Here is a 21,338-nt window from a genome sequence, read left to right as displayed (position 1 = left end):
GTACAAAACAAATCTGGTCTATTTCTTGTTTTGATCCACTCCATCTATCTTTTATATCTTTGGCTGGCAGCAGATGGTGCAGAAGGACTGCATGCCATCCTCATCTCATGGCTGCTCGGCAGAAGATGGTACAGTACGACTGCTAGCCATCCTCATCTCTTGCCTGCCCGGCAGAAGATGGTACAGAACGACTGCTAGCAATCCGTATCGCCTGCCTGCTCACCATAAGACGGTTCAATAGGACTGACTGCAGGACTAAAGAGAATGACGGGTCAAGTCACTCCAAATTTAGTCCCTGTGCCCATGTCTGCCCAGGCGCTTCCGGCCGACGTGACCAGGAGCACCTCGGACATGACGATGACGGTTACCAGCCGTATTGTACCGTCTGCTGCCACAAGGCAAGGGGTTGCTGCTACTGTGTAGCAATGCCGTACCGCGTCTGCCAGCACCCAGGAGACATAGGGTGATGGTTACCTGAGCGGGCTCCATGTTTGCCGTGGTATGGCGTCTGCACAGGTAACTCAGGAAAAAAGGCACAAAATGATTGTCTGCCCTTGCTTTCACAGAGGGAGGGAGGGAACGGGGACCTGACGATATGTACCCAGAACCACCCGCGACAATGTTTTAGCCCCATCAGGCATTGGGATCTCAACCCAGAATTCCAATGGGCAGCGGAGACTGCGGGAACTGTGGGATAGCCACCCACAGTGCAACGCTCCGGAAGTCGACGCTTGCCTCGGTACTGTGGAAGCGCTCCGCCGAGTTAATGAACTTAGTGCATTTTCTGTGGGGACACACACACTCGAATATATAAAACCGATTTCTAAAAAAACGACTTCTATAAATTCGACCTAATTCCATAGTGTAGACATACCCTCAGAAAGAAGTTTTAGGCCCCACTCCTGCAAAGGCTTTCTGAACTTGACGCACTGACATTGACTTCAATGGGATGCCTCACAGTGCATCAGGCTAAGCTCATGAGTAAGTCTTTGCAGGATCTGGGTCTCAGGCTTCATATTCATCTTGGTGCATACACATGTAGCTCCAGCAGCAAAGTGTAGTGTGGCAAGGCACCTTCTCGGTCTCACCAGCCTGCGCTGCTTCTAGCCTTGGTGAGACAGGCTTGGGGTAAAACAGTCCCTCTTAGCTGCACAGGGGCAGTCCATTGTTCTCTCAGCTAGTCTTTTGGGCTTGTTTTTCTCCCTTATGGGAGGAAATACAGCCGCCCCTCCTGGAGAGGCTTGCTCTCTTGCTGCTCCTCGTCTACTGGTAGCTTGACTCCTTCTCTCTCTCCCCTCCCTCTCCCCACAGGGGAGGGTTTAAAAAGGTCTCAGGCAGCCCTTAGTTGGAATCAGCTGATCCTGATTGACCTCAGGTAATTCCCTCTCAGCTGATCCTAATTGACCTCAGGTAATTCCCTCTCAGTTGATCCTAATTGACCTCAGGTAATTCCCTCTCAGTTGATCCTAATTGACCTCTGGTATCTTCTCAGCTGAACCTGATTGACCTGTAGTCACCCCTCCCCAGTCTGCTAGGGAGGAGGGCCTTTTAACCTTCTGGGAATGTTTATTCCTTGACCCCAGTCCCTGCAGCTGTCTGTCCTGAGTTTATCACAGTAGAAAGAAGTATCTCTGTTTTTGTGTGACATCCTGCAAAAATCCCCTTCAGATTCCTGAACACGGACTTTTACATGCCAGCAATAGAGAAATTTCTTGAGGATTAATCCATGCTGGTTCTCATGCAGGAAGGATGAGAAATGCATGTTGGGACAAGGTTCTAAGACAAGTACTCTTGTATGAATCTAAATAAATAACATCAAATATTCTGGGAGATTTATTCACTCCAGCTGGACCATAAGCAAAACCATGTTTATTCAGTATTAGTTCCTTACCTTAACAATGAGTTTAAGGGGCTAATCCTGCATGCATGAAATTGCAAGCTCCTTAGCAGGAATTTTTAATGAATCTGTAAACTCAGGGGTTTTACCGTATGACTGGAGAATTGCTAACATAGTTCCTATTTTTAAGAAAGGGAAAAAAAGTGATCCGGGTAACTATAGGCCTGTTAGTTTGATATCTGTAGTATGCAAGGTCTTGGAAAAAATTTTGAAGGAGAAAGTAGTTTAGGACATTGAGGTCAGTGGTAATTGGGACAAAATACAACATGGTTTTACAAAAGGTAGATCATGCCAAACCAACCTGATCTCCTTCTTTGAGAGGTAACAGATATTTTAGACAAAGGAAACACAGTGGACCTAATTTATCTCGATTTCAGTAAGGCATTTGATACAGTTCCACATGGGGAATTATTAGTTAAATTGGAAAAGATGGGGATGAATATGAAAATTGAAAGGTGGATAAGGAACTGGTTAAAGGGGAGATTACAAATGGGTCATACTGAAAGGTGAACTGTCAGGCTGGAAGGAGGTTACTAGTGGAGTTCCTCAGGGATCGGTTTTGGGACCAATCTTATTTAATCTTTTTATTACTGACCTCGGCACAAAAGTGGAAGTGTGCTAATAAAGTTTGCGGATGACACAAAGGTGGGAGGTATTGCCAATACAGAAAAGGACCGGGATACCATACAGGAAGATCTGGATGACCTTGTAAACTGGAGTAATAGTAATAGGATGAAATTTAATAGTGAAAAGTGCAAGGGTATGCATTTAGGGATTAATAACAAGATTTTTTGTTATAAACTGGGGACACATCAGTTGGAAGTAACAGAGGAGGAAAAGGACCTCGGGGTATTGGTTGCTCTCAGGATGACTATGAGCCACCAATGTGATATGGCCGTAAAAAAACTAATGCGGTCTTGGGATGCATCAGGCGAGGCATTTCCAGTAGAGATAAGGAGGTGTTAGTACCATTATACAAGGCACTGGTGAGACCTCACCTGGAATACTGTGTGCCATTCTGGTGTCCCATGTTTAAGAAGGATGAATTCAAACTGGAACAGGTACAGAGAAGGGCTACTAGGATGATCCGAGGAATGGAAAACCTGTCTTATGAAAGGAGACTCAAAGACCTTGGCTTGTTTAGCCTAACCAAAAGAAGGCTGAGGGGAGATATGATTGCTCTCTAAAAATATATCAGAGGAATAAATACCAGGGAGGGAGAGGAATTATTTAAGCTCAGTACCAATGTGGACACAAGAACAAATGGATATAAACTGGCCATCAGGAAGTTTAGAGTTGAAATTAGATGAAGGTTTCTAACCACCAGAGGAGTGAAGTTCTGGAACAGCCTTCCAAGGGGAGCAATGGGGGCAAAAGACATATCTGGCTTCAAGACTAAGCTTGATAAGTTTATGGAGGGGATGGTATAATGGGATAGCCTAATTTTTGGCAATTAATAGATCTTTGACTATTAGCGGTAAATATGCTCAATGGCCTGTGACGGGATGTTAGATGGGGTGGGATCTGAGCTACTACAGAGAATTCTTTCATGCGAGTCTGGCTGCTAAGTCTTGCCCACATATTCAGGGTTTAGCTGATTGCCATATTTGGGGTCAGGAAGGAATTTTCCTCCAGGGCAGATTGGCAGAGGCCCTGGGAGTTTTTTGCATTCCTCTGCAGCATGGGGCACGGGTCACTTGCTGGAGGATTCTCTGCACCTTGAAGTCTTTAAACCATGATTTGAGGACTTCAATAGCTCAGACATAGGCTAGGGGTTTATTACAGGAGTGGGTGGGTGACATTCTGTGGCCTGCATTGTACAGGATGTCAGACTAGACGATCATAATGGTCCCTTCTGACCTTGAAGTCTATGACTCTATGTCTTGGGTATTCAGAATTCCCATATATCTGTGTGGGAGTTTTACCTGCACAAGGAATGCATTAATCATAGATTCCCAGGGGTCTGGGACACAACTGCCTGTTTCTGGCCAGGTTAAATTATCATTGTGCTTCTCTTCCTTGGCACTAGGTATTGATATTAATATTTACCTCCGGCTCAGTGTAAGGCCCAGTCTACACTACTTGGTTAGGTCAACAAAAGGCACCTTCCATCAATCTAGCTGTGCATGTGTCTACACTCATTTGGGCTCCCACTGCTATGCTGAGATAGTAACACCATCTCCCTGAGCAGTGTAGAGTCACAGTGAATGTATTTAGGTCAATGCCGGATAAGTGTAGATACTGCATTACTTATGTCGACCCTCCAGAAGCTCTCCCACAATAACCCACAGGGACAGTTCTGGTTACCATTGTGACCTCCACTGCCCAGGGGTCACAGAACCCAAAAGCCCTCCCCTCCCTTTAAAACCCCACAAATTTTTGAAATTCCTTTTCCTGATTGCCCAGCATGGTGAGCACACCTAGCAGCTCTCCATTGCTGTGCGCAACTGCCCAGCTGACCATGCCGGCTGCATGCTCCAGATATGCCCCTGCCTGCAATAGACAGGAGATATTGGATCCGTTGGTCTGTGGGGAAAAGAGGCTGTGAAGGCACAGATACAATCCAGCCATAGAAACGTTGACATATCCGAGCAGATTGCTGGGGTGATGCAGGAGAAGGGCTACACCAGGGACTAGCAGCAGGGCCACGTGAAAGCCAACAAGCTGCGGCCGGTATACAAGAAGGCCAGAGAGGCCAGCAATCCAGTGCCAAACCTCAGACCTGCCCCTTTTTGCATGCTATCCTCCGCAGAGATCCCACTACCACGCCCCACAGCACTGTGGATACCTCCAAGGAGCCCAAATCACAAGCCCCTTCCATGAACAGCAAGGAGGAGGGGGAGGAGTATGGGGAACAGGTGTCAGGGGAATCCAGCTGCTCAGTGAGCCAGGACCCATTTTTAACTCCACTGCAGTCTAGCCAGTCCCACCAGTAAAGCATGGGCAAACCCGGTGCAGGGGAAGGAACCTCTGGTAAGCGTGTAGATAAGCTTTCAATGACAGGGATGGCCCCCCAGAGTAGCAGGACACATCTTTTGACTTTTCATCAATTTACTTGTGCTAGAAGAGGCAGTGGTACAACTCTGCTTTTCAGTCCCCTCTACAGTTAGGCAGGCGTGAAGCGGGGCAGAGGATGGCATGCGGAGCAGTTTGTTTATGGACACAGGGATGTCCCTTGTATCCTCCTGAGAGATCTTGATGAAACGTTCATGGAGTTACTCTGCAATCCTCTGCCCATGGTTTCTAGGGAGGGCTGCTTTATTTCTTCTCCACAGTAGGACACTTTCCCACACCACTCAGCCATAACTTCAGCTAGCATCTTTGCAGTACGCAGACTAGCAAAGTATGGGCCTGGGCAGCTTTGGGCCACAAGCAGCAGCCTTTGTGACCTTCAGGAGTGAGACATCAGCTAAAATCACTGTGCCAGTATTCAGTGCCCTTGTCCTATACTACTAGAATCATACAACCAAGCAATTCCTCCTCATTTCCCCTTCCCTGGGGGGCCATACTCTCCATGGCTGGTGTTGTGACTGGCACCGTGCATAAGCAATCCCAAGCAGAAGTGAGAAGGTCATGCTTAAAACTTGTGGGGATCAAGGGGAGTGAATTCAGCATCTTCAGTTTCTCATTCTGCAGTGAATATGCCGACAATGGTACCTGTGTGTGTGTTATCTTCAGCTGCTGCCACTGCAGCCTTCAGGATCTCCCCCTCTACACCTGCTGAACACCTGAGCCAGATAAGGAGGAAAGAGAAGGGGACTTGGGATGACATGTTCCAGGGCATCATTGCAAGCCAGTGCTCGATCAGACTGTGAGCACAGCGCCTGGAGAATGAACACTACAGGCAGCCGGAAGAAGGAAAAAGCAGAGAGGAGAGAGGCCCAGGAGGCCCAGCAGGAAAAGCAGAGAGAGCTGCACCAGGACATAATGGGGCTTCTCAGGCAGCAAACACAGATGCTGCAGGCTCCCTATATCCATATCAATATTCCATGTGGCATCTGGGGTCACTGCACTATCCCTTCCACTCCACATTAAAGACAATCACAGCTTCACCTGCACTGACCTGTGAAAGTGACGGTTGGTGTATGTGTAGCTGAAATGGACCTGAATGTTCTTTGCTCTTCATAAGCTCTGCTCTCTTATTTTATTAAGTTTTATTAAGTTTTTAATGTATTTGTTTTAAAATTGCACGGGTTATTTTGCACTGATTTTATTACAGAATAAAATTACAGTATTTGGAACTCATTCTGCTTTATTAGGTCAAAACATATACCAATGAGTGCTCAGCAGTTCTGAGAGTAACCATGTCACATAACTCATAGGATCACTCACAAACAAAATTAAGAGGTGCATTGACAAAGTTATATTCCTACATGTCCAGCGATCTCCAAATGATTCCGACTTGGCCACAAAAGAGGAGGGCCAGGGAGAGCCACTACAACAGCACACACTTATCTGGCTCACTATTAAAATGGCCTTTCAGAACCACCCAGAGCTATCTAGCTCCGTGTTGAGCTCTTCTAATAGCTCTTGTATCTGGCTGTTCAAATTCAGCAGACAGCTGCTTCACCTCTGCCCTCCACTCCAGTGGAAACTTTCCCCCCTTTGCTTCACAGATATTATGCAGGACACAGCAGGCAGCTATAAACCATAGGGATATTTTTCTCACTGAGATCCAATCTTATGAGTAAACAATGCCAGCAACCCTTCAAATGACCAAAAGCACATTCAGCTGTCATTCTGTACCTGCTGAGCCTGTAGTTGAATCGTTACTTAGTGCTGGAAAGGGGGTTTCATGACCCAAGGATATGCTGGCTCCCCCAGGATCACTACTGGAATTTCAGCATTCCCAATGCTAATCCACCAGTCAGGAAAGAAAGTTCCTGCTTGTAGCTTTCTGTACATCCTGTGTTCTTAAAGATATGAGCATTATGCACCTTCCCTGACTACCTAACACTGATGTTGGTGACACATCCCTGGTGATCCACCAATGATGAGTAACTATAGAAAAGTAGCCCTTTCTGGTGATGTACTCAGTGGCAAGGTGGTCTGTGCCAAAATAGGGATATGTGTGCCATGTATTGCTCCTCTGCAGTTTGGGAACCCCACTGCTGTAAATCCATCCACTTTGTCCTGCACATTGTCCAGAGTCACAATCCTGCATAGCAGGAGGTGATAAAAAGCCCTGCACACTTGCATCACAATGGCCCCCGCTGTGGATTTCCCACTTCCAAACTGATTTACCATTGACCAGCAGCAATCCAGAGTTGCAGATTTGCCTGGTGCGATCGCCACTTGCTTCTCTCAGTGCAGCTCTCATTTTGGTGTCCCTGCACAGGAGGGCTTGGGCAAGCTCAGCGCACAGATCCAGGAATGTGGCTTTGAGCATCTGAAAGTTCTGCAGCCACTGCTCATCATCCCACACCTGCATTACGATGCAATCCCACCACTCGGTGCTTGTTTCTCAGGCCCAGAAGTGGTGCTCCACCATGTGCAGCTGCTCCATGAATGCCAGCAATGGCTCTCCCTATGTTCCACAGCACTCCACGAAATTGTTATGTTGCCCACTCATTCAGTTCTTCTTGCAGCTCTGCAAACGCTCCAGGATCATGTGCCTTGTGCTTACAATGCTCATGACAACAGTTCAGAGCTGTGTAGGCTCCATGCTTCTGTCAGAGATGGCGGATAGCAAGGAGGACTGTGCAGGTTTGTGGGATTTTGAAAAAAAGGCACAAAAATTATGGGATACAGATAACATTATGGGATGGAGATAGTTGCAAACTCGGCAGTTGACCCCGTATTCCCAGTCACCCTGCATGACTTGTTTCAGTCCCATCATGCTTTGGCAAAACTTCCAAAAACACAGTGTGCTGGACAGGGGCAAGTTGCACAGTGGGATACCTAACCATGGTGCACGGCACTCTGCATCGACTCAAGCACTCCTGGTGAGTACGTGCACGGCCAACACAAGGTGCCAAGTATGCATGCACACAAGCAAAGTACTAAATGAGGCAACAGTATGCCAATGTAATTTGAGTCGACATACGTTGATGGGATAGCCCTGGCCTAAGAGATGTACTCTGCCAAAGAAAGATGCTGCCTGAGATAGACGAAAAAATGCAATGACACCACATCCCATTCAAATAGGCACCCATTCATCTATCACTGCTCACTGGTATTGCTTTGCCTAGGTTATAGAATATTTGAGAAGCTGTTAAATCAGAGGTTCTCAAACTGGGGGTCAGGACCCCTCAGGGGGTCACGAGGTTATTACCTGGGGGGTTGCGAGCTGTCAGCCTCCACCCCAGCCTTTGCCTCCAGCATTTATAATGGTGTTAAATATATTAAAAAGTGTTTTTAATGCATAAGGGGGTCACACTCAGAGGCTTGCTATGTGAAAGGGATCACCAGCACAAAAGTCTGAAAACCGTTATATTAAATGGTATCTACACAAGTGCTAAGGGGGCTTCCCTGTCATTTTAAGATAACGCAGCTGAAAAAAGCACCTTTACTTTCTTGTGTAGACGGGGCTATAGACTAAAGTGGAAATACTTTGAATCTACCCCAGTGTGACTGGGAGCAAAATTTAGAATTTGGGTCAAAGGAGCTACGTGAAGTTTATCAGGATTGCTTCACTTTCTCTCTCAGTAGTTGTCCCCCTTCCATTCCATGATCCAAACACCAGCCTGGCTGCAAGCAGTAAGGAGTGACCATGCTGTCATATCGCCCTTACCCCACCCCAGGGGTGAGAGGCAGTAAAGCCAGCATCATGGCAACCAGTTTCACCAAGGCCAGGAACCCATTGTCAGGCCTTTAGCGAAGGCTGATTGGTTAGCAACACTTGGCAAAGGACTGATTCTCTCACTCTGCCTCTTTACTACTGCCGGGAGTGAGATGTGCTGGACAGCACAGTGTCTCATTGTATTCATTTCTGGTCAGTATATTCAAAAGCTGCAAAGAGTTTTTCTTTAAGCCTAGGACATTATTAGATGGGGACACTAGGCGCTTGAGTCGTTTCTCATGTGACACCTGTAACTCAGTTGGAACAGCACTGAAGTCAGTAGAATGACACTAGTGCATTATTTAGTGCAACTGGAAAACAGCTAACACGCCACATAACAGTTAGCAAAGTCTCACTTCCCTTTACACAGGACCCACTCCAGATGCGTGCTGAGCATCCACAATTCTCCAGAGGTGTTAAAGGGAGCTGCAGCTCTCCTTGGAAGTTTGCTGATTGACTATCTGTGGTTTCTCCATCGGTAGGTAACATCTACCCTTGTTTCCTGGTCTGTGAGGCAGCAGCAAAACTGTTTGCCATGGATAGGAAGCACTCAGTAATTAGTTTACAGTGTTTGAATGGTTTTGCACCAAACACCAATTTGTGAAACTCCTGCTTTTGCTGGTTTTACAGCAGACAAGATAGCCTGACCTTTCGGCAGGGAACGTTCACCCTGCTTCAATAAAACAAGAACTGTCTTTCCTGCCCCATATCTCCCTGTGTGTCAACATATAACAATAGACAAAGGCTTTAATAAGCCTTATAAATTGGAATTTATGTACATTCTAGCTACTGGCAGGCCCCTGAGTCTCAGACTTGGTTGATCCAAGCCAGACCTGTTAAACTAGTCAGTTAGGTTGCCCTGCTGTACAGCAATTTACATAGAAGGTTTCCTGAGTGCATCTGCCACTGTAGTCTTCTGAAACCCTGGCTCAGAATTTCACACTCTATTTTATCTCAACAGGCAATTTTCCTGACATTCAGCCTGAGTTTTCCTTTTCCCATCAAACACCATAAACAATTCCACTTCCTCCGTGACCTTTACGAGAGCAGTGTGAAATGCCTGTTCCAAACCTGAATTCAGTCTGGTCTCACTTATTGTTCTTTATTTCTACTGCAAATATTTTGTGCTCGAAGGTCCCAGTCACTGATCCCCATTTAGTTAGGCACTGTGTACACGTATGAAAAAGAAAGAACCATTGGAACACACCTGATCTGGTTTTCATCAAAATTTTATTTTTAAACATTGGACTCATCAAGCAGCATTTATAGCTTACCAAAGCATCTCATCTGTGTAGCCTTTGTCTCCCTGTTCCCAGTCCCCCTATTATCATCACTGTACACATTTTGTGTAAGATTAGATGTAAGATCCTTTGGGCAAGGGCCTTGCTTTTTATTTGTTCTATAAAGCCTAATGCACAATTATGCCACTGAATAAATGATTAATAAATGTAGGTACATTTTTTAAAAAAACCATCAGCTTGTGCTTTCAAACACAGTCGTTGCCGCAGTCTACAAAGGAGGGATTCCCAGTTGTCCTGGAGTTTGACAAAAGTATCAGTAAGCAGGCCCACAGTCGTATGCGGTGTACAGTCTGGTTTATGCAGGACAGAACTGCAACATAATTCTGTCTTTCATTCGCAATTCTGTTTCATGCAGTCGTCTGCATCATTGCAAGTTTGAAGAACAACCACTGGGAACAGGTAAAGCAGCAGCCTAGAAAGGGTTAAGGGATCCCCCTTTATCAACTGGCTGCGCAGGGTGTGTAAGGAAGCTGAAGATGGGAACACAGGTAAGTCCTGGCTGTGGATTGTGTGTCCAGCATTTTCTGTTGAGTTGTTTATATCCTTTGTTATACACAATAAACCATGATCTGATTAAAGGACCTTAACAAGGACTTGGCCAGAGCATTTGCTTCCCTTCCCTGGCTGGTGATACAACACAGCAGCCTACAGTCACTCACTGTGTGCATGACTAGGAGATTAAGTGTGAGTAATGAATAAGTGAGGGAATCCACAGACAACAGCTGTACACAATACTATGAAATCCAAGAAGCTGTGCTTTTACAGGAAATATTTCAGCTGTCTTGTGTTCCAGAAGAGACAGGAAATGCTATGCCAGACCAAAGTGGTGGCCCACCTAACTTCTGCTCCTCTCTCTCTGAGAGCGGCTAGTACTACATGCTTCAGGAGCAGAAACTACACAACAGACAACTGTGGAATAAACTGCCCAAAGAGGAAGTTTCATTCTAGCCCCATCAGTTAGTCTTATGTCCTGAAGTACGTGGGTTCCCATCCCGTGTTAAAGCAAACATTTCAGGCCTGTGGATGTTCTCATTATTTATATAAATGTCTCTGCTTTTTCTGAACCCTACGAACCGTGTGTCCGAGTGCTTCATAATGGGCACAGCAAAGTGTTGTGCAACGGGCAGTAGGAAAAGATTCTTTACTTTTTCAATTCATTGGTGACCTGCAGTAACAGCTTCTACAGCTTTCAGTTTTAAATCCCTGCTGCAGACACACTGACAATTCCAATCTGGAACCGGTCGCCATTGCAACATCCGGGCAGAGGTCATCTGTGTTGTGAAGAGCCACGCACTGACTTGTATGTTCTTAAGGTTGCTGGGAAATTTAGCTGAGGGTGTGTCCACATCTGAAATGCTACTGTGGAAGAGCTGCTGTAGTGCTTCCCTGAAGATGCTATCTATGCTGAGGGGAGGGGTTCTCCTGTCAGCACAGGTAATCCACCTGCCCCAGAGCTGGTAGTTAATTCCATGGAAGAATTCTTCCATCAACCTAGCGCCATCTACACTGGGACTTAAGTTGGCTTAACTATGTTGCTCAGGAGTGTGGATATTTCACACCCCTGAGGGATGCAGCTGGGTCAATATCATTTTCTAGCATAGACCGACCCTGAGTCTGCAGTCTCCTCAGAACCTGAGATCTTCCTGTAGGAAGAAATAAGGCGTGTTTTCTTCTGCCAGCCCTAACATCCTGGCTCACTGCCTTCACACACTCTAAAACTACCCTCTTTCTAATGCTGTGCCAGTAGGGGATATTCCGATGCAGGACTATGTGTAACCACACTGACATGATTTAAGGTTTGCTCACTATTGGGTTATGTTGTATGTTGAAAAAAATAATAAGAAAATGCAGTTTGTCAAGATGGCGGCCTTTATTCACTAACCTGCTCAGCTTAACAGTCCCGTATCATTGACTAGCAGTCAAACTTTATTAGCGGCAAGGGCCTTTTGTTAGCACTCTTAGGGAATGTCTACATGTGAGTTAGGAGGTGTGGTTCCCAGCTCACGCAGTCATACCCGCGCTAGCTCTGCTCAAGCTAGCACCTAAAACTAGCAGTGTGTCTGCGGCAGGCTGCGCTAGCCTCCTAGGGACGAACCCAGGGGCCAGGCAGGATTGCACTAGCCTAAGGGGCCGCCCATGTCATCCCGGACACACTGCTTCTTTCAGGTGCTAGCTTGAGCTAAACTAGCATAGCTACATCTACATGAGCTGCGAATCACACCTCCCAGCTTAAATGTAAATGTACCCTGAAAACCCTCACGCTCCCACATCCCTCCAAGTCACACTTTCAATGTCACTTTCATGTCATTTTTGTCTTAATTTATCTTTTTACAAGAATAACACAAACAGCAGAATGCTAGAGTGAGAGCGGCTTTCCCCTCCCGTTCTAGTTCCCTCAGGCCAGTTGGACTGACAGCCTCACTCAGCCCCCTACTACAGCCAGCACACAAAGCACCCACTTCCCCTTGTCCTGTGTCAAGGCTGCCCCTCTTCAAGGCTATGTTTAGGATACTATCTTGACAGCTGAGCCTTGACCACAGAAGCCATGTTACAGGCCCTCCAAGACAATGAGGTGAGTAAAAGTACTCGACAAGAGATGAAGATTGAGAGCCCTTCTACTGAAAGGTATGTGACATGTCATACAGTACCCAGTGTGCAGGATTCCTGAGTGGGATTTAGACAACGAAGAAATGAAATACATGCACCCCTTCCCTGGATCCATCTCAGGTTTTATAGTGACCCCAGTGTGCTGTGGGACAGGAGTTAGTGTTGCCAATCCCAAGCACGCAAAACTCAGGAGTCAGAAAACAAAAACTCATGAGATTGACTAAAAACCATGGAATTTTAAAAAATAATAAATGGAGGGTTGATTTTATTTTCTTTCTAGTTTTGAAGACTTTAGGATTCATGCTTTTACACTTTCCTCTACAACTATCATGCTAGAAAGTCCCTTTTTTTAATGAAAGGTAAGAGTCTCACAGTCACAGGATTCCAGAGACAGGGCAATACGAAAAATCCCAAATATCACAAGACTCGTGATACAACCTCCAGAGTTGGAAATAGCGTCTGTACTCCCATGCCCAAGTTAGCTTTGATCTAGCTAGCTCAAGTGACAACAGCAGTGAAACCATGGTAACACGGCTGGTGGCTACTCGAGTATGTACCCAGGGTGCTGGGTGGGCAGGACTAGCTTGTGCTACTGGAATGGCGCTGGAATGGGGGGACCATGAGGCCATGGCCCCATCACTCTTTTCCTGCCTTAAAGGGGGTAGGAGGCGGAGAGGAGTGAGTGGCAGGTTGCGGAGCCTCAAGAGGAGAGGCGGAGCGGGCACGGGGCCTCGGGGGAAGAGATGGAGAAGAGGCAGGGCCACCGTTCAGGTGCCGGTGGCCCCCCCACTTCTCGGGCTCTTCCAGTACTCCTGAGTCCTGGCACCTCTTCCATTATAAATTAAGCACTGCCCCCATACCCTTCCCTTTGAAATGGGCTGGACTAGTTTTGGGTTTGTTCTGAAAGGCAGTGCTGCTTTTTTCCCCTTGTGTTGCCAAGTCTCACATCAGTGGCCGTTCAGTGCATACCGCATGTCCAGCAGTGCTTAACTTGCTCCATTTCTGCTTAAAGCCTACTCCTGCTCCAACCTCAGCCTGTACCTGTTCCATTCTGGTTTCTGACTCCTGGCTCTGACTTTTGGCTACATCCCTTGGTTAACCCATTGGCTTCTGACCTTTGGTTTGACCCCTCAAACCTGACTCCAGTTTCACTCTTGGACTTGTACCTGATTCCTGGATCTATACTCGATTACTGGACCTGCTAGTACAACCACAGGCAAGATCCTGCTCTATCCACTGGGCAGCTTACAGCGTGTCCACACAGGGCTTTGCACCTACTTTAAATCAAATAATTTTACAATGCACTTTTAGTGGAAGCCAGTGCCAATGTATGTGTATACAAGGCCATACTACTTGATGTAAGGAGCTCTCAGTACCATGGGACACAAAGGGTATGTTTACACTGCCAAAAACAAAAACCCTGCAGCAGCAGATCAACTCTGTCAACGGACTCAGGCTGGTGGGGCTTGTGCTATGGTGGGGCTAAGAATAGCTGCACAGCCATTCCTACTCAGGCTGGAGGTGGGGCTCTGAACCCCAGCGAGTGGGTGCAATGGTTCTCAGAGCTTCAGCTCCAGCCCGAGCGGGAGTGTCTACAATGCTACTTTTAGCTCTATAGTACAAGCCCTGTGAGGCTGAGTCTGTTGACAGGGACTCTGAGACTTGCTGCAGTAGGGGGGCAGAGAGGGTGGGTTTTTTGCAGAGTAGACATACTCCAAGGTCAGGGTTGATGTCCCACCATGCTCCATTCTGACACTCATTAAGAGATAAGGAATTCACTTCTCCTTTCCCATTGTAAAATCTATGGGGGGTGGTGGGGGCTCTCCAAAAATGTCATGAAGTTGGAGAGATGTAGCTACATGTGCCACTCAGGGGAGAGGTCTGTGACCGCACAGGCCTAGATTTCAGTAGAAACAAAAGGATATTTTGAACATGTGTAAAAAAACCTAGTGTAGACAGGATAAATTGTACTTTTAATGTGTGTTAAAATCCTGTTCTAGACCAGGCAGATTAACATGTTGGCTAATGTTTTAAAAACACTTTTTTCCGAGTGAAAACATGGCCTTAGAGGACAGGAAGGAAGTGGTATGACAATACAGACCCTAAGGACTTGCAGGGAGAGCTTAGCACAATCCCATGGGACTTTCCCTCCATGTGCCTCTCTATTCTCAGTCCCCTAGCTGCACAGGAGGAGTCCTGCTACCCTAGGAGACTCCCTGTGGCTACACACTTCCCTACTGTCACTGATTAAAAATAAAAAGGAGTTAATGCTGCTTCCAGCAGACTTTTCGATCAGCAGAGCTGCTCCCCAACTCTGATTCCTTCCCACCCTAGGATGCCCACCCACTCACAGTCCAGGAAGCCCTGATTGCATTGAGTTTACATGGAAGAGCAACCGTGGGCATAGCAAGGAAGAAGCTGCTGCATCATCCTCTTGATGGTTGCTGCACAGATTCTGTGACTGTTTGTTCCACTCTTCTTGGGAGGGAGGGAGGAAGGGGCATCTGGACCCAGAAACACAGCACCTCTGCCCAGCTCCCCCACCCCAGTCACAGATACACCAAAATAAAGAATATTCCTCTTCTTATAAATGGTCTATAAACTGCAAGTGACAAAGCATCAGCTCTTTTCTCAGCTCTTTTTCTAGGTGTCCCAGTTACTGCTGAATCTATTCTCCCCCTCCCCGTTCTATTAAATAGAAAATTAATGTCACCTCAATTTGGCAGTGGATTTTTCCCCACAATCTTGGACAGCATAGAAGCTGTATGGGGGTTTGTACACCACCATTTATGTCGGTATAACTTATGTCGCTCAGAGGTGTGAATAAGCTACCCCCTTGAGTGATGCAAGTTACACCGACTTAATGCTGGTGTGGACAGTGCTATGTCAGCAGGAGAGCCTCTCATGGAGGTGGGAGCTCTCTCGTCGGCATAGCATCTACAGCAGCACAGCGCTTCTTGTGTAGACTAGCTTGAGTTTTCACTCCAGAAGCATTCACACAGTGATTCTGAAAACTCTTTGTGGGTTTGGGAATTAACCAATCAAGGAGCAGAAATAACACCATGTGATGACTTAGGTCACAGTGACCAATCACACTCTAGGATCTGGGCCCCATATTTTTAGCATGTGTTGATACATCAATCAGTATGAAGAAATCAGACATCCTTTATCGCAGGAGTGGGTGGGTGAGATTCTGTGGCCTGCATTGTGCAGGAGGTCGGACTAGATGATCATAATGGTCCCTTCTGACCTTAGTATCTGTGAAATCATCATGCAATAATGCCAGCTGAGAGATGATTCATTGCATTGGAGTCCCCTCCTGAACTTCCTGAGTAAATTTACAAGTCACACACAACTCATTAAGGGAATCATTAAGAAAGGGATAGTTAATAAGACAGAAAATATCATAATGCCTTTATATAAATCCATGGAACACCCACATCTTGAATACTGTGTGCAGATCTGGTCACCGCATCTCAAAAAAGATATATTGGAATCGGAAAAGGTTCCAAAAAGGGCAACAAAAAATATTAGGGGTATGGAACGGCTGCCATATGAGGAGAGATTAATAAAACTGGGACTTTTCAGCTTGGAAAAGAGGTGACTAAGGGGGAATATGATAGAGATCTATAAAATCATGACTAGTGTGGAAAAAGTAAATAAGGAAGTGTTATTTACTCTTTCTCATAACACAAGAACTACGGGTCACCAAATGAAATTAATAGGCAGTAGGTTTAAAACAAACAAAAGGAAGTATTTTTTCACACAACGCACAGTCAGCCTGTGGAACTCCTTGCCGGAGGATGTTGTGAAGGCCAAGACTATAACAGGGTTCAAAAAAGAACTAGATAAATTCATGGAGGATAGGTCCATCAGTAATGGCCATTGTAATATCATGGAGGATAGGTCCATCAGTCAGCTGGGGACTGACTGGCTAAGCAACAGTTCTGCAGAAAAGGACCTGGGGATTACAGCAGACGAGAAGCTGGATATGAGTCAGCAGAGTGTCCCCCATTGCCAAGAAGGCCAACGGCATATTGGGCTGCATTAGTAGGAGCATTGCCAGCAGATCAAGGGAAGTGATTATTCCCCTCTATTCGGCACTGGTGAGGCCACATCTGGAGTATTGCGTCCAGTTTTGGGGCCCCCACTACAGAAAGGATGTGGACAAATTGGAGAGAGTCCAGCGGAGGGCAATGAAAATGATCAGGAGGCTGGGGCACATGATGTACAAGGAGAGGCTGAGGGAACTGGGCTTGTTTAGTCTGCAGAAGAGAAGAGTGTGGTGCGGGGGATTTGATAGCAGCCTTCAACAACCTGAATGGGGGTTCCAAAGAGGATGGAACTCGGCTGTTCTCAGTGGTGGCAGATGACAAAACCAGGAGCAATGGTCTCAAGTTGCAGTGTGAGAGGTCTAGGTTGGATATCAGGAAAAACTATTTCAGTAGGATGGTGGTGAAGCATTGGAATGGGTTACCTAGGGAGGTGGAGGAATCTCCATCCTTAGAGGTTTTTAAGGCCCAGCTTGACAAAGCCCTGGCTGGGATGATTTAGTTGGGGTTGGTCCTGCTTTGAGCAGGGGATCGGACTACATGACATCCTGAGGTCTCTTCCGACCCTAATCTTCTATGATTCTGTGGTATCCCTAGCCTCTGTTTGACAGAAGCTGGTAATGAGCGACAGGGTATGGATCACTTGATGATTACCTGTTCTGTTCATTCCCTCTGGGGCACCTGGCATAGGCCACTGTCAGAAGACAGGATACTGGGCTAGATGGACCTTTGGTTTGACCCAGTATGGCTGTTAGAGTTACCTTATGTAACTCACCACAAGATAAGCACCTGGTCTGGTAATAAATGTCTGCAGGATCAGGACCTTAATGCTTTACTTGTATAGCATCAAATTTACAATACAGCATAGATTATACTTCGCATGGCCATTACATTTCTGTCAAGTATCAGGTGGTAGCCATGTTAGTCTGTATCCACAAAAACAACAAGGAGTCCGATGGCACCTTAAAGACTAACAGATTTATTTGGGCATAAGCTTTTGTGGGTAAAAAACCACTTCTTCAGATGCATGGAGTGAAAATGACAGATGCAGGCATTATTATCCTGACACATGAAGAGAAGGGAGTTACCTCACAAGTGGACCCAGTGTTGACAGGGCCAATTCGATCAGGGTGGATGTAGTCCACGCCCAATAATATAGATGACGAGGTGTCCCTTCCAGGAGAGGCAAAGCTACTTTTGTAATGAGCCAGCCACTCCCAGTCCCTATTCAGGCCCAAATTAATGGTGTTAAATTTGCAAATGAATGCTTGATAAAGATCTTGTAGGTCATTTCAGATTTCAGGACCGCTTACACCTTCAAGTCAGTGGCACTGCTATGGGTACCCGCATGGCCCCACAGTATGCCAACATTTTTATGACTGACTTAGAACAACGCTTCCTCACCTCTAGTCCCCTAGCGCCCCTCCTCTACTTGCGCTATATTGATGACATCTTCATCATATGGACCCATGGGAAGGAGGCCCTTAAAGAATTCCACCTGGATTTTAACAACTTCCACCCCACCATCAACCTCACCCTGGACCAGTCCACACAGCAGATCCACTTCCTGGACACTACAGTGCAAATAAGTGATGGTCACATAAACACCACCCTATACCAGAAACCTACTGACTGCTATAATTACCTACATGCCTCCAGCTTCCATCCAGGACACATCACACGATCCATTGTCTACAGCCAAGCCCTAAGATACAACAGAATTTTCTCCAATCCCTCAGACAGAGACAAACACCTACAAGATCTTTATCAAGCAGTCTTAAAACTACAATACCCATCTGGGGAAGTGAGGAAACAGGTTAACAGAGTGAGACGGGTACCCAGAAATCACCTACTACAGGACATGCCCAAACAAGGAAAATAACAGAACACCACTGGCCATTACGTATAGCCCCCAGCTAAAACCTCTCCAGCACATTATCAACGATCTACAACCTATCCTGGAAAATGATCCCTCAGTCTCACAGAGCTTGGGAGGCAGGCCAGTCCTTGCTTACAGACAGCCCCCCAACCTGAAGCAAATACTCACCAGCAACTACACACCACACCACAGAAACACTGACCCAGGAACCAATTATTGTAGCAAACCTCGTTGCCTACTCTGTCCCCATATCTACTCTAGCGACACCATCAGAGGACCCAACTGCATCAACCACACCATCAGAGGCTCATTGACCTGCACGTCTACTAATGTGATATATGCCATCATGTGCCAGCAATGCCGCTCTGCCATGTACATAGGCCAAACCGGACAGTCCCTACGTAAAAGAATAAATGGACACAAATCGGACATCAGGAATGGTAACATACAAAAGCCAGTAGGAGAATACTTCAATCTTCCTGGACATTCTATAACAGATTTAAAAGTAGCTATACTTGAACATAAAAACTTCAGAAACGGACTTCAAAGAGAAACAGCAGAACTAAAATTCTTTGCAAATTTAACACCCTTAATTTGAGCCTGAATAGGGACTGGGAGTGGCTGGCTCATTACAAAAGCAGCTTTCCTGGAATGGACACCTCCTCATCTATATTATTGGGCGTGGACTACGTCCACCTGGATCGAATTGGCCCTGTCAGCACTGGGTCTCCACTTGTGAGGTAACTCCCTTCTCCTCATGTGTCAGGACAATAATGCCTGCATCTGTCATTTTCACTCCATGCATCTGAAGAAGTGGTTTTTTACCCACAAAAGCTTATGCCCAAATAAATCCGTCAGTCTTTAAGGTGCCACTGGACTCCTCATTACATTTCTGTTACTCTGGTGAACTACTTTAGTACTAAACAAAATTATATTATTATAAAATATTAATAATTATCACACACTTTAACTGTGGGTCCATTTTTTTTTAGCGTTTTTAATTATTGGAATCCCTTTCAAACACTAACCCAGCTTCCTCATGTTACATATCGCTGAACTAAAACGGGAAACTAGTGCCCGGGTATGGAGCTGCACATGGTCTGCAAGAGAAAACAGGGCTTTCCCTCCAGACAAGTTTTCAGTTAAGAAATCTTCCTGAAAAATCCCCCCCGCCCGCCCGCCCACACCCACTATTTTTAAAGCGGCGGCCGCAGCAAAACTTACTTCTGACAATTTCGTGAGCAAACGGGCGCTCGTTTGCCGCGCAGGCAGGCTCGGTCCCATTCTCCATTTCTGTAGCTTCTGTTGAGACTTGCCTCCTCTCGCTGCCCCTGGGAGGTTGCTTCCTTGTCCGCGTCCCCGCTCCGCAGAGGCGTGGGCATGGCCGAGTAACAAAGCACTTCTACTTTTTCTTCGCTTTTCCAGTCAGGCGCTGAGACTTGCCAAATGTACATTTCCTCCCATCCACCTTGCGATTGGGTAAAAGGGCCTAATAGCCAGCTCCGTCTCTCCCCGCTCGAACCACGCTGCGGCACGAGGGGCCGGGCGACGATCCCCCGCCCCCGGGCACGGCAGGGGCTCGGTGACCGGGCGGCGGAGTCCGGCGGGTCGGGGCGCAGACCGCAAGGCGAAGGGCAAAGCGAGCGGTCGGAGACTGAACGCGGCCTCGCTGGGCTCACTGTGTCTCTCCCCATTTACACGCCTGCCTCGCGCATTCGCAGCGTCCTCTTCCCCGGGAGGTTCCACACTGACACCAATACGCTTGTGTCCCTGTCCCCTCTACTTTGTTTGCGAGGTGCGATAAAAGGCATACACTAAAGACGCCCCTGTTCCGCAAGGGAGACATAGAGACAGAGCTCCCTAAGGCATGCAGCGTTAATACTTACCCTAAAAGAAAAGGAGGACTTGTGGCTCCTTAGAGACTAACCAATTTATTGCTAGTACCACAAGTCCTCCTTTTCTTTTTGCGAATACAGACTAACACGGCTGTTACTCTGAAACCAATACTTACCCTACAAGTTCCAAGCTTCAGAGTTTCACTCTCTTCTTCACACACACCCCAGCACCAGACAGTACCTCCCACACCACCTGAATTGTCAGCTATTGTCACTTTTGCAAGGCTCTGAGACAAACATTTTCAACTTATGAGCAGGAGGCATATGTACTGCACTCCGCATTTACCCCTCTGTGTGTAGTTAGGGGCGGGGGAGAGTAATGGCTACATTTCGGACCAGATCGTGTTCCTATTAAAGTGGAAAACTACCACAGACTTCACCTCTAAAGGAACCAAAAATGGGGAGGGGAAGCAAGTGAAAATTAAACTTTTTCCATCATGTTTACAAATGCTTTAACAGGAGAGCTGGATTTCACTCAAAGCTTAAACAAACAACTGCGTCGTTTTGATCCAGTTTTGCAAGTTCTTGCCACATAAACCAAAACTACCTTTTGCATAAAAAGGGGAGGGGAGTTCAAGAGAGAGAATTACATTACAATGTATTTATAAACTTCAAGAAAACAATAAAAATTCCAAACAGTCGGTTTTTTGGTTGGTTTTTTTTTTTTTTTTTTTTTTTGTAGCGGAATTTTTCAATTTGATCTCTGTAACAGGTAGAGCTGGTTGGGAATTTTTGTTGGAAGTATTTTCCAATGGAAAACTCATTTTGCACAAAATTGACATGTTTCACAGGAGAATGTCAATTATGCTGCCATTTTCATTTTCTATTGGGAAAACAAAAATGAAATATTTCCTTTCACCTGATTCTGAATATTTGGGATTGTTGAAAGCCAGGGCTCTTTGTTTAGAGTCAGTTCAACATTAAAC

General features: G+C 46.3%; 1 protein-coding gene across 2 annotated transcripts in view; it reads right to left on the bottom strand.

Annotated features, from left to right (window-relative positions):
- The window catches only part of LOC140916260 (organic solute transporter subunit alpha-like), a 46,223-nt gene extending 26,133 nt beyond the window's left edge, over window positions 1-20,090 (bottom strand). The window contains exon 1 of one of the 2 annotated variants that reach the window (XM_073357646.1): window positions 19,742-20,090. In XM_073357646.1, coding sequence (XP_073213747.1) covers window positions 19,742-19,808 — 67 coding nt within the window. In that variant the 5' untranslated portion in view covers window positions 19,809-20,090. The remainder of the gene's footprint in view (window positions 1-19,741) is intronic. The other variant, XM_073357635.1, reaches the window with a different exon arrangement.
- Window positions 20,091-21,338: the final 1,248 nt, after the last annotated feature.

This window comes from Lepidochelys kempii, chromosome 1, assembly GCF_965140265.1.
Source record: "Lepidochelys kempii isolate rLepKem1 chromosome 1, rLepKem1.hap2, whole genome shotgun sequence".
Lineage (NCBI taxonomy): Eukaryota > Metazoa > Chordata > Testudines > Cheloniidae > Lepidochelys > Lepidochelys kempii.
This window is presented reverse-complemented; position numbering and strand designations above follow the sequence as displayed.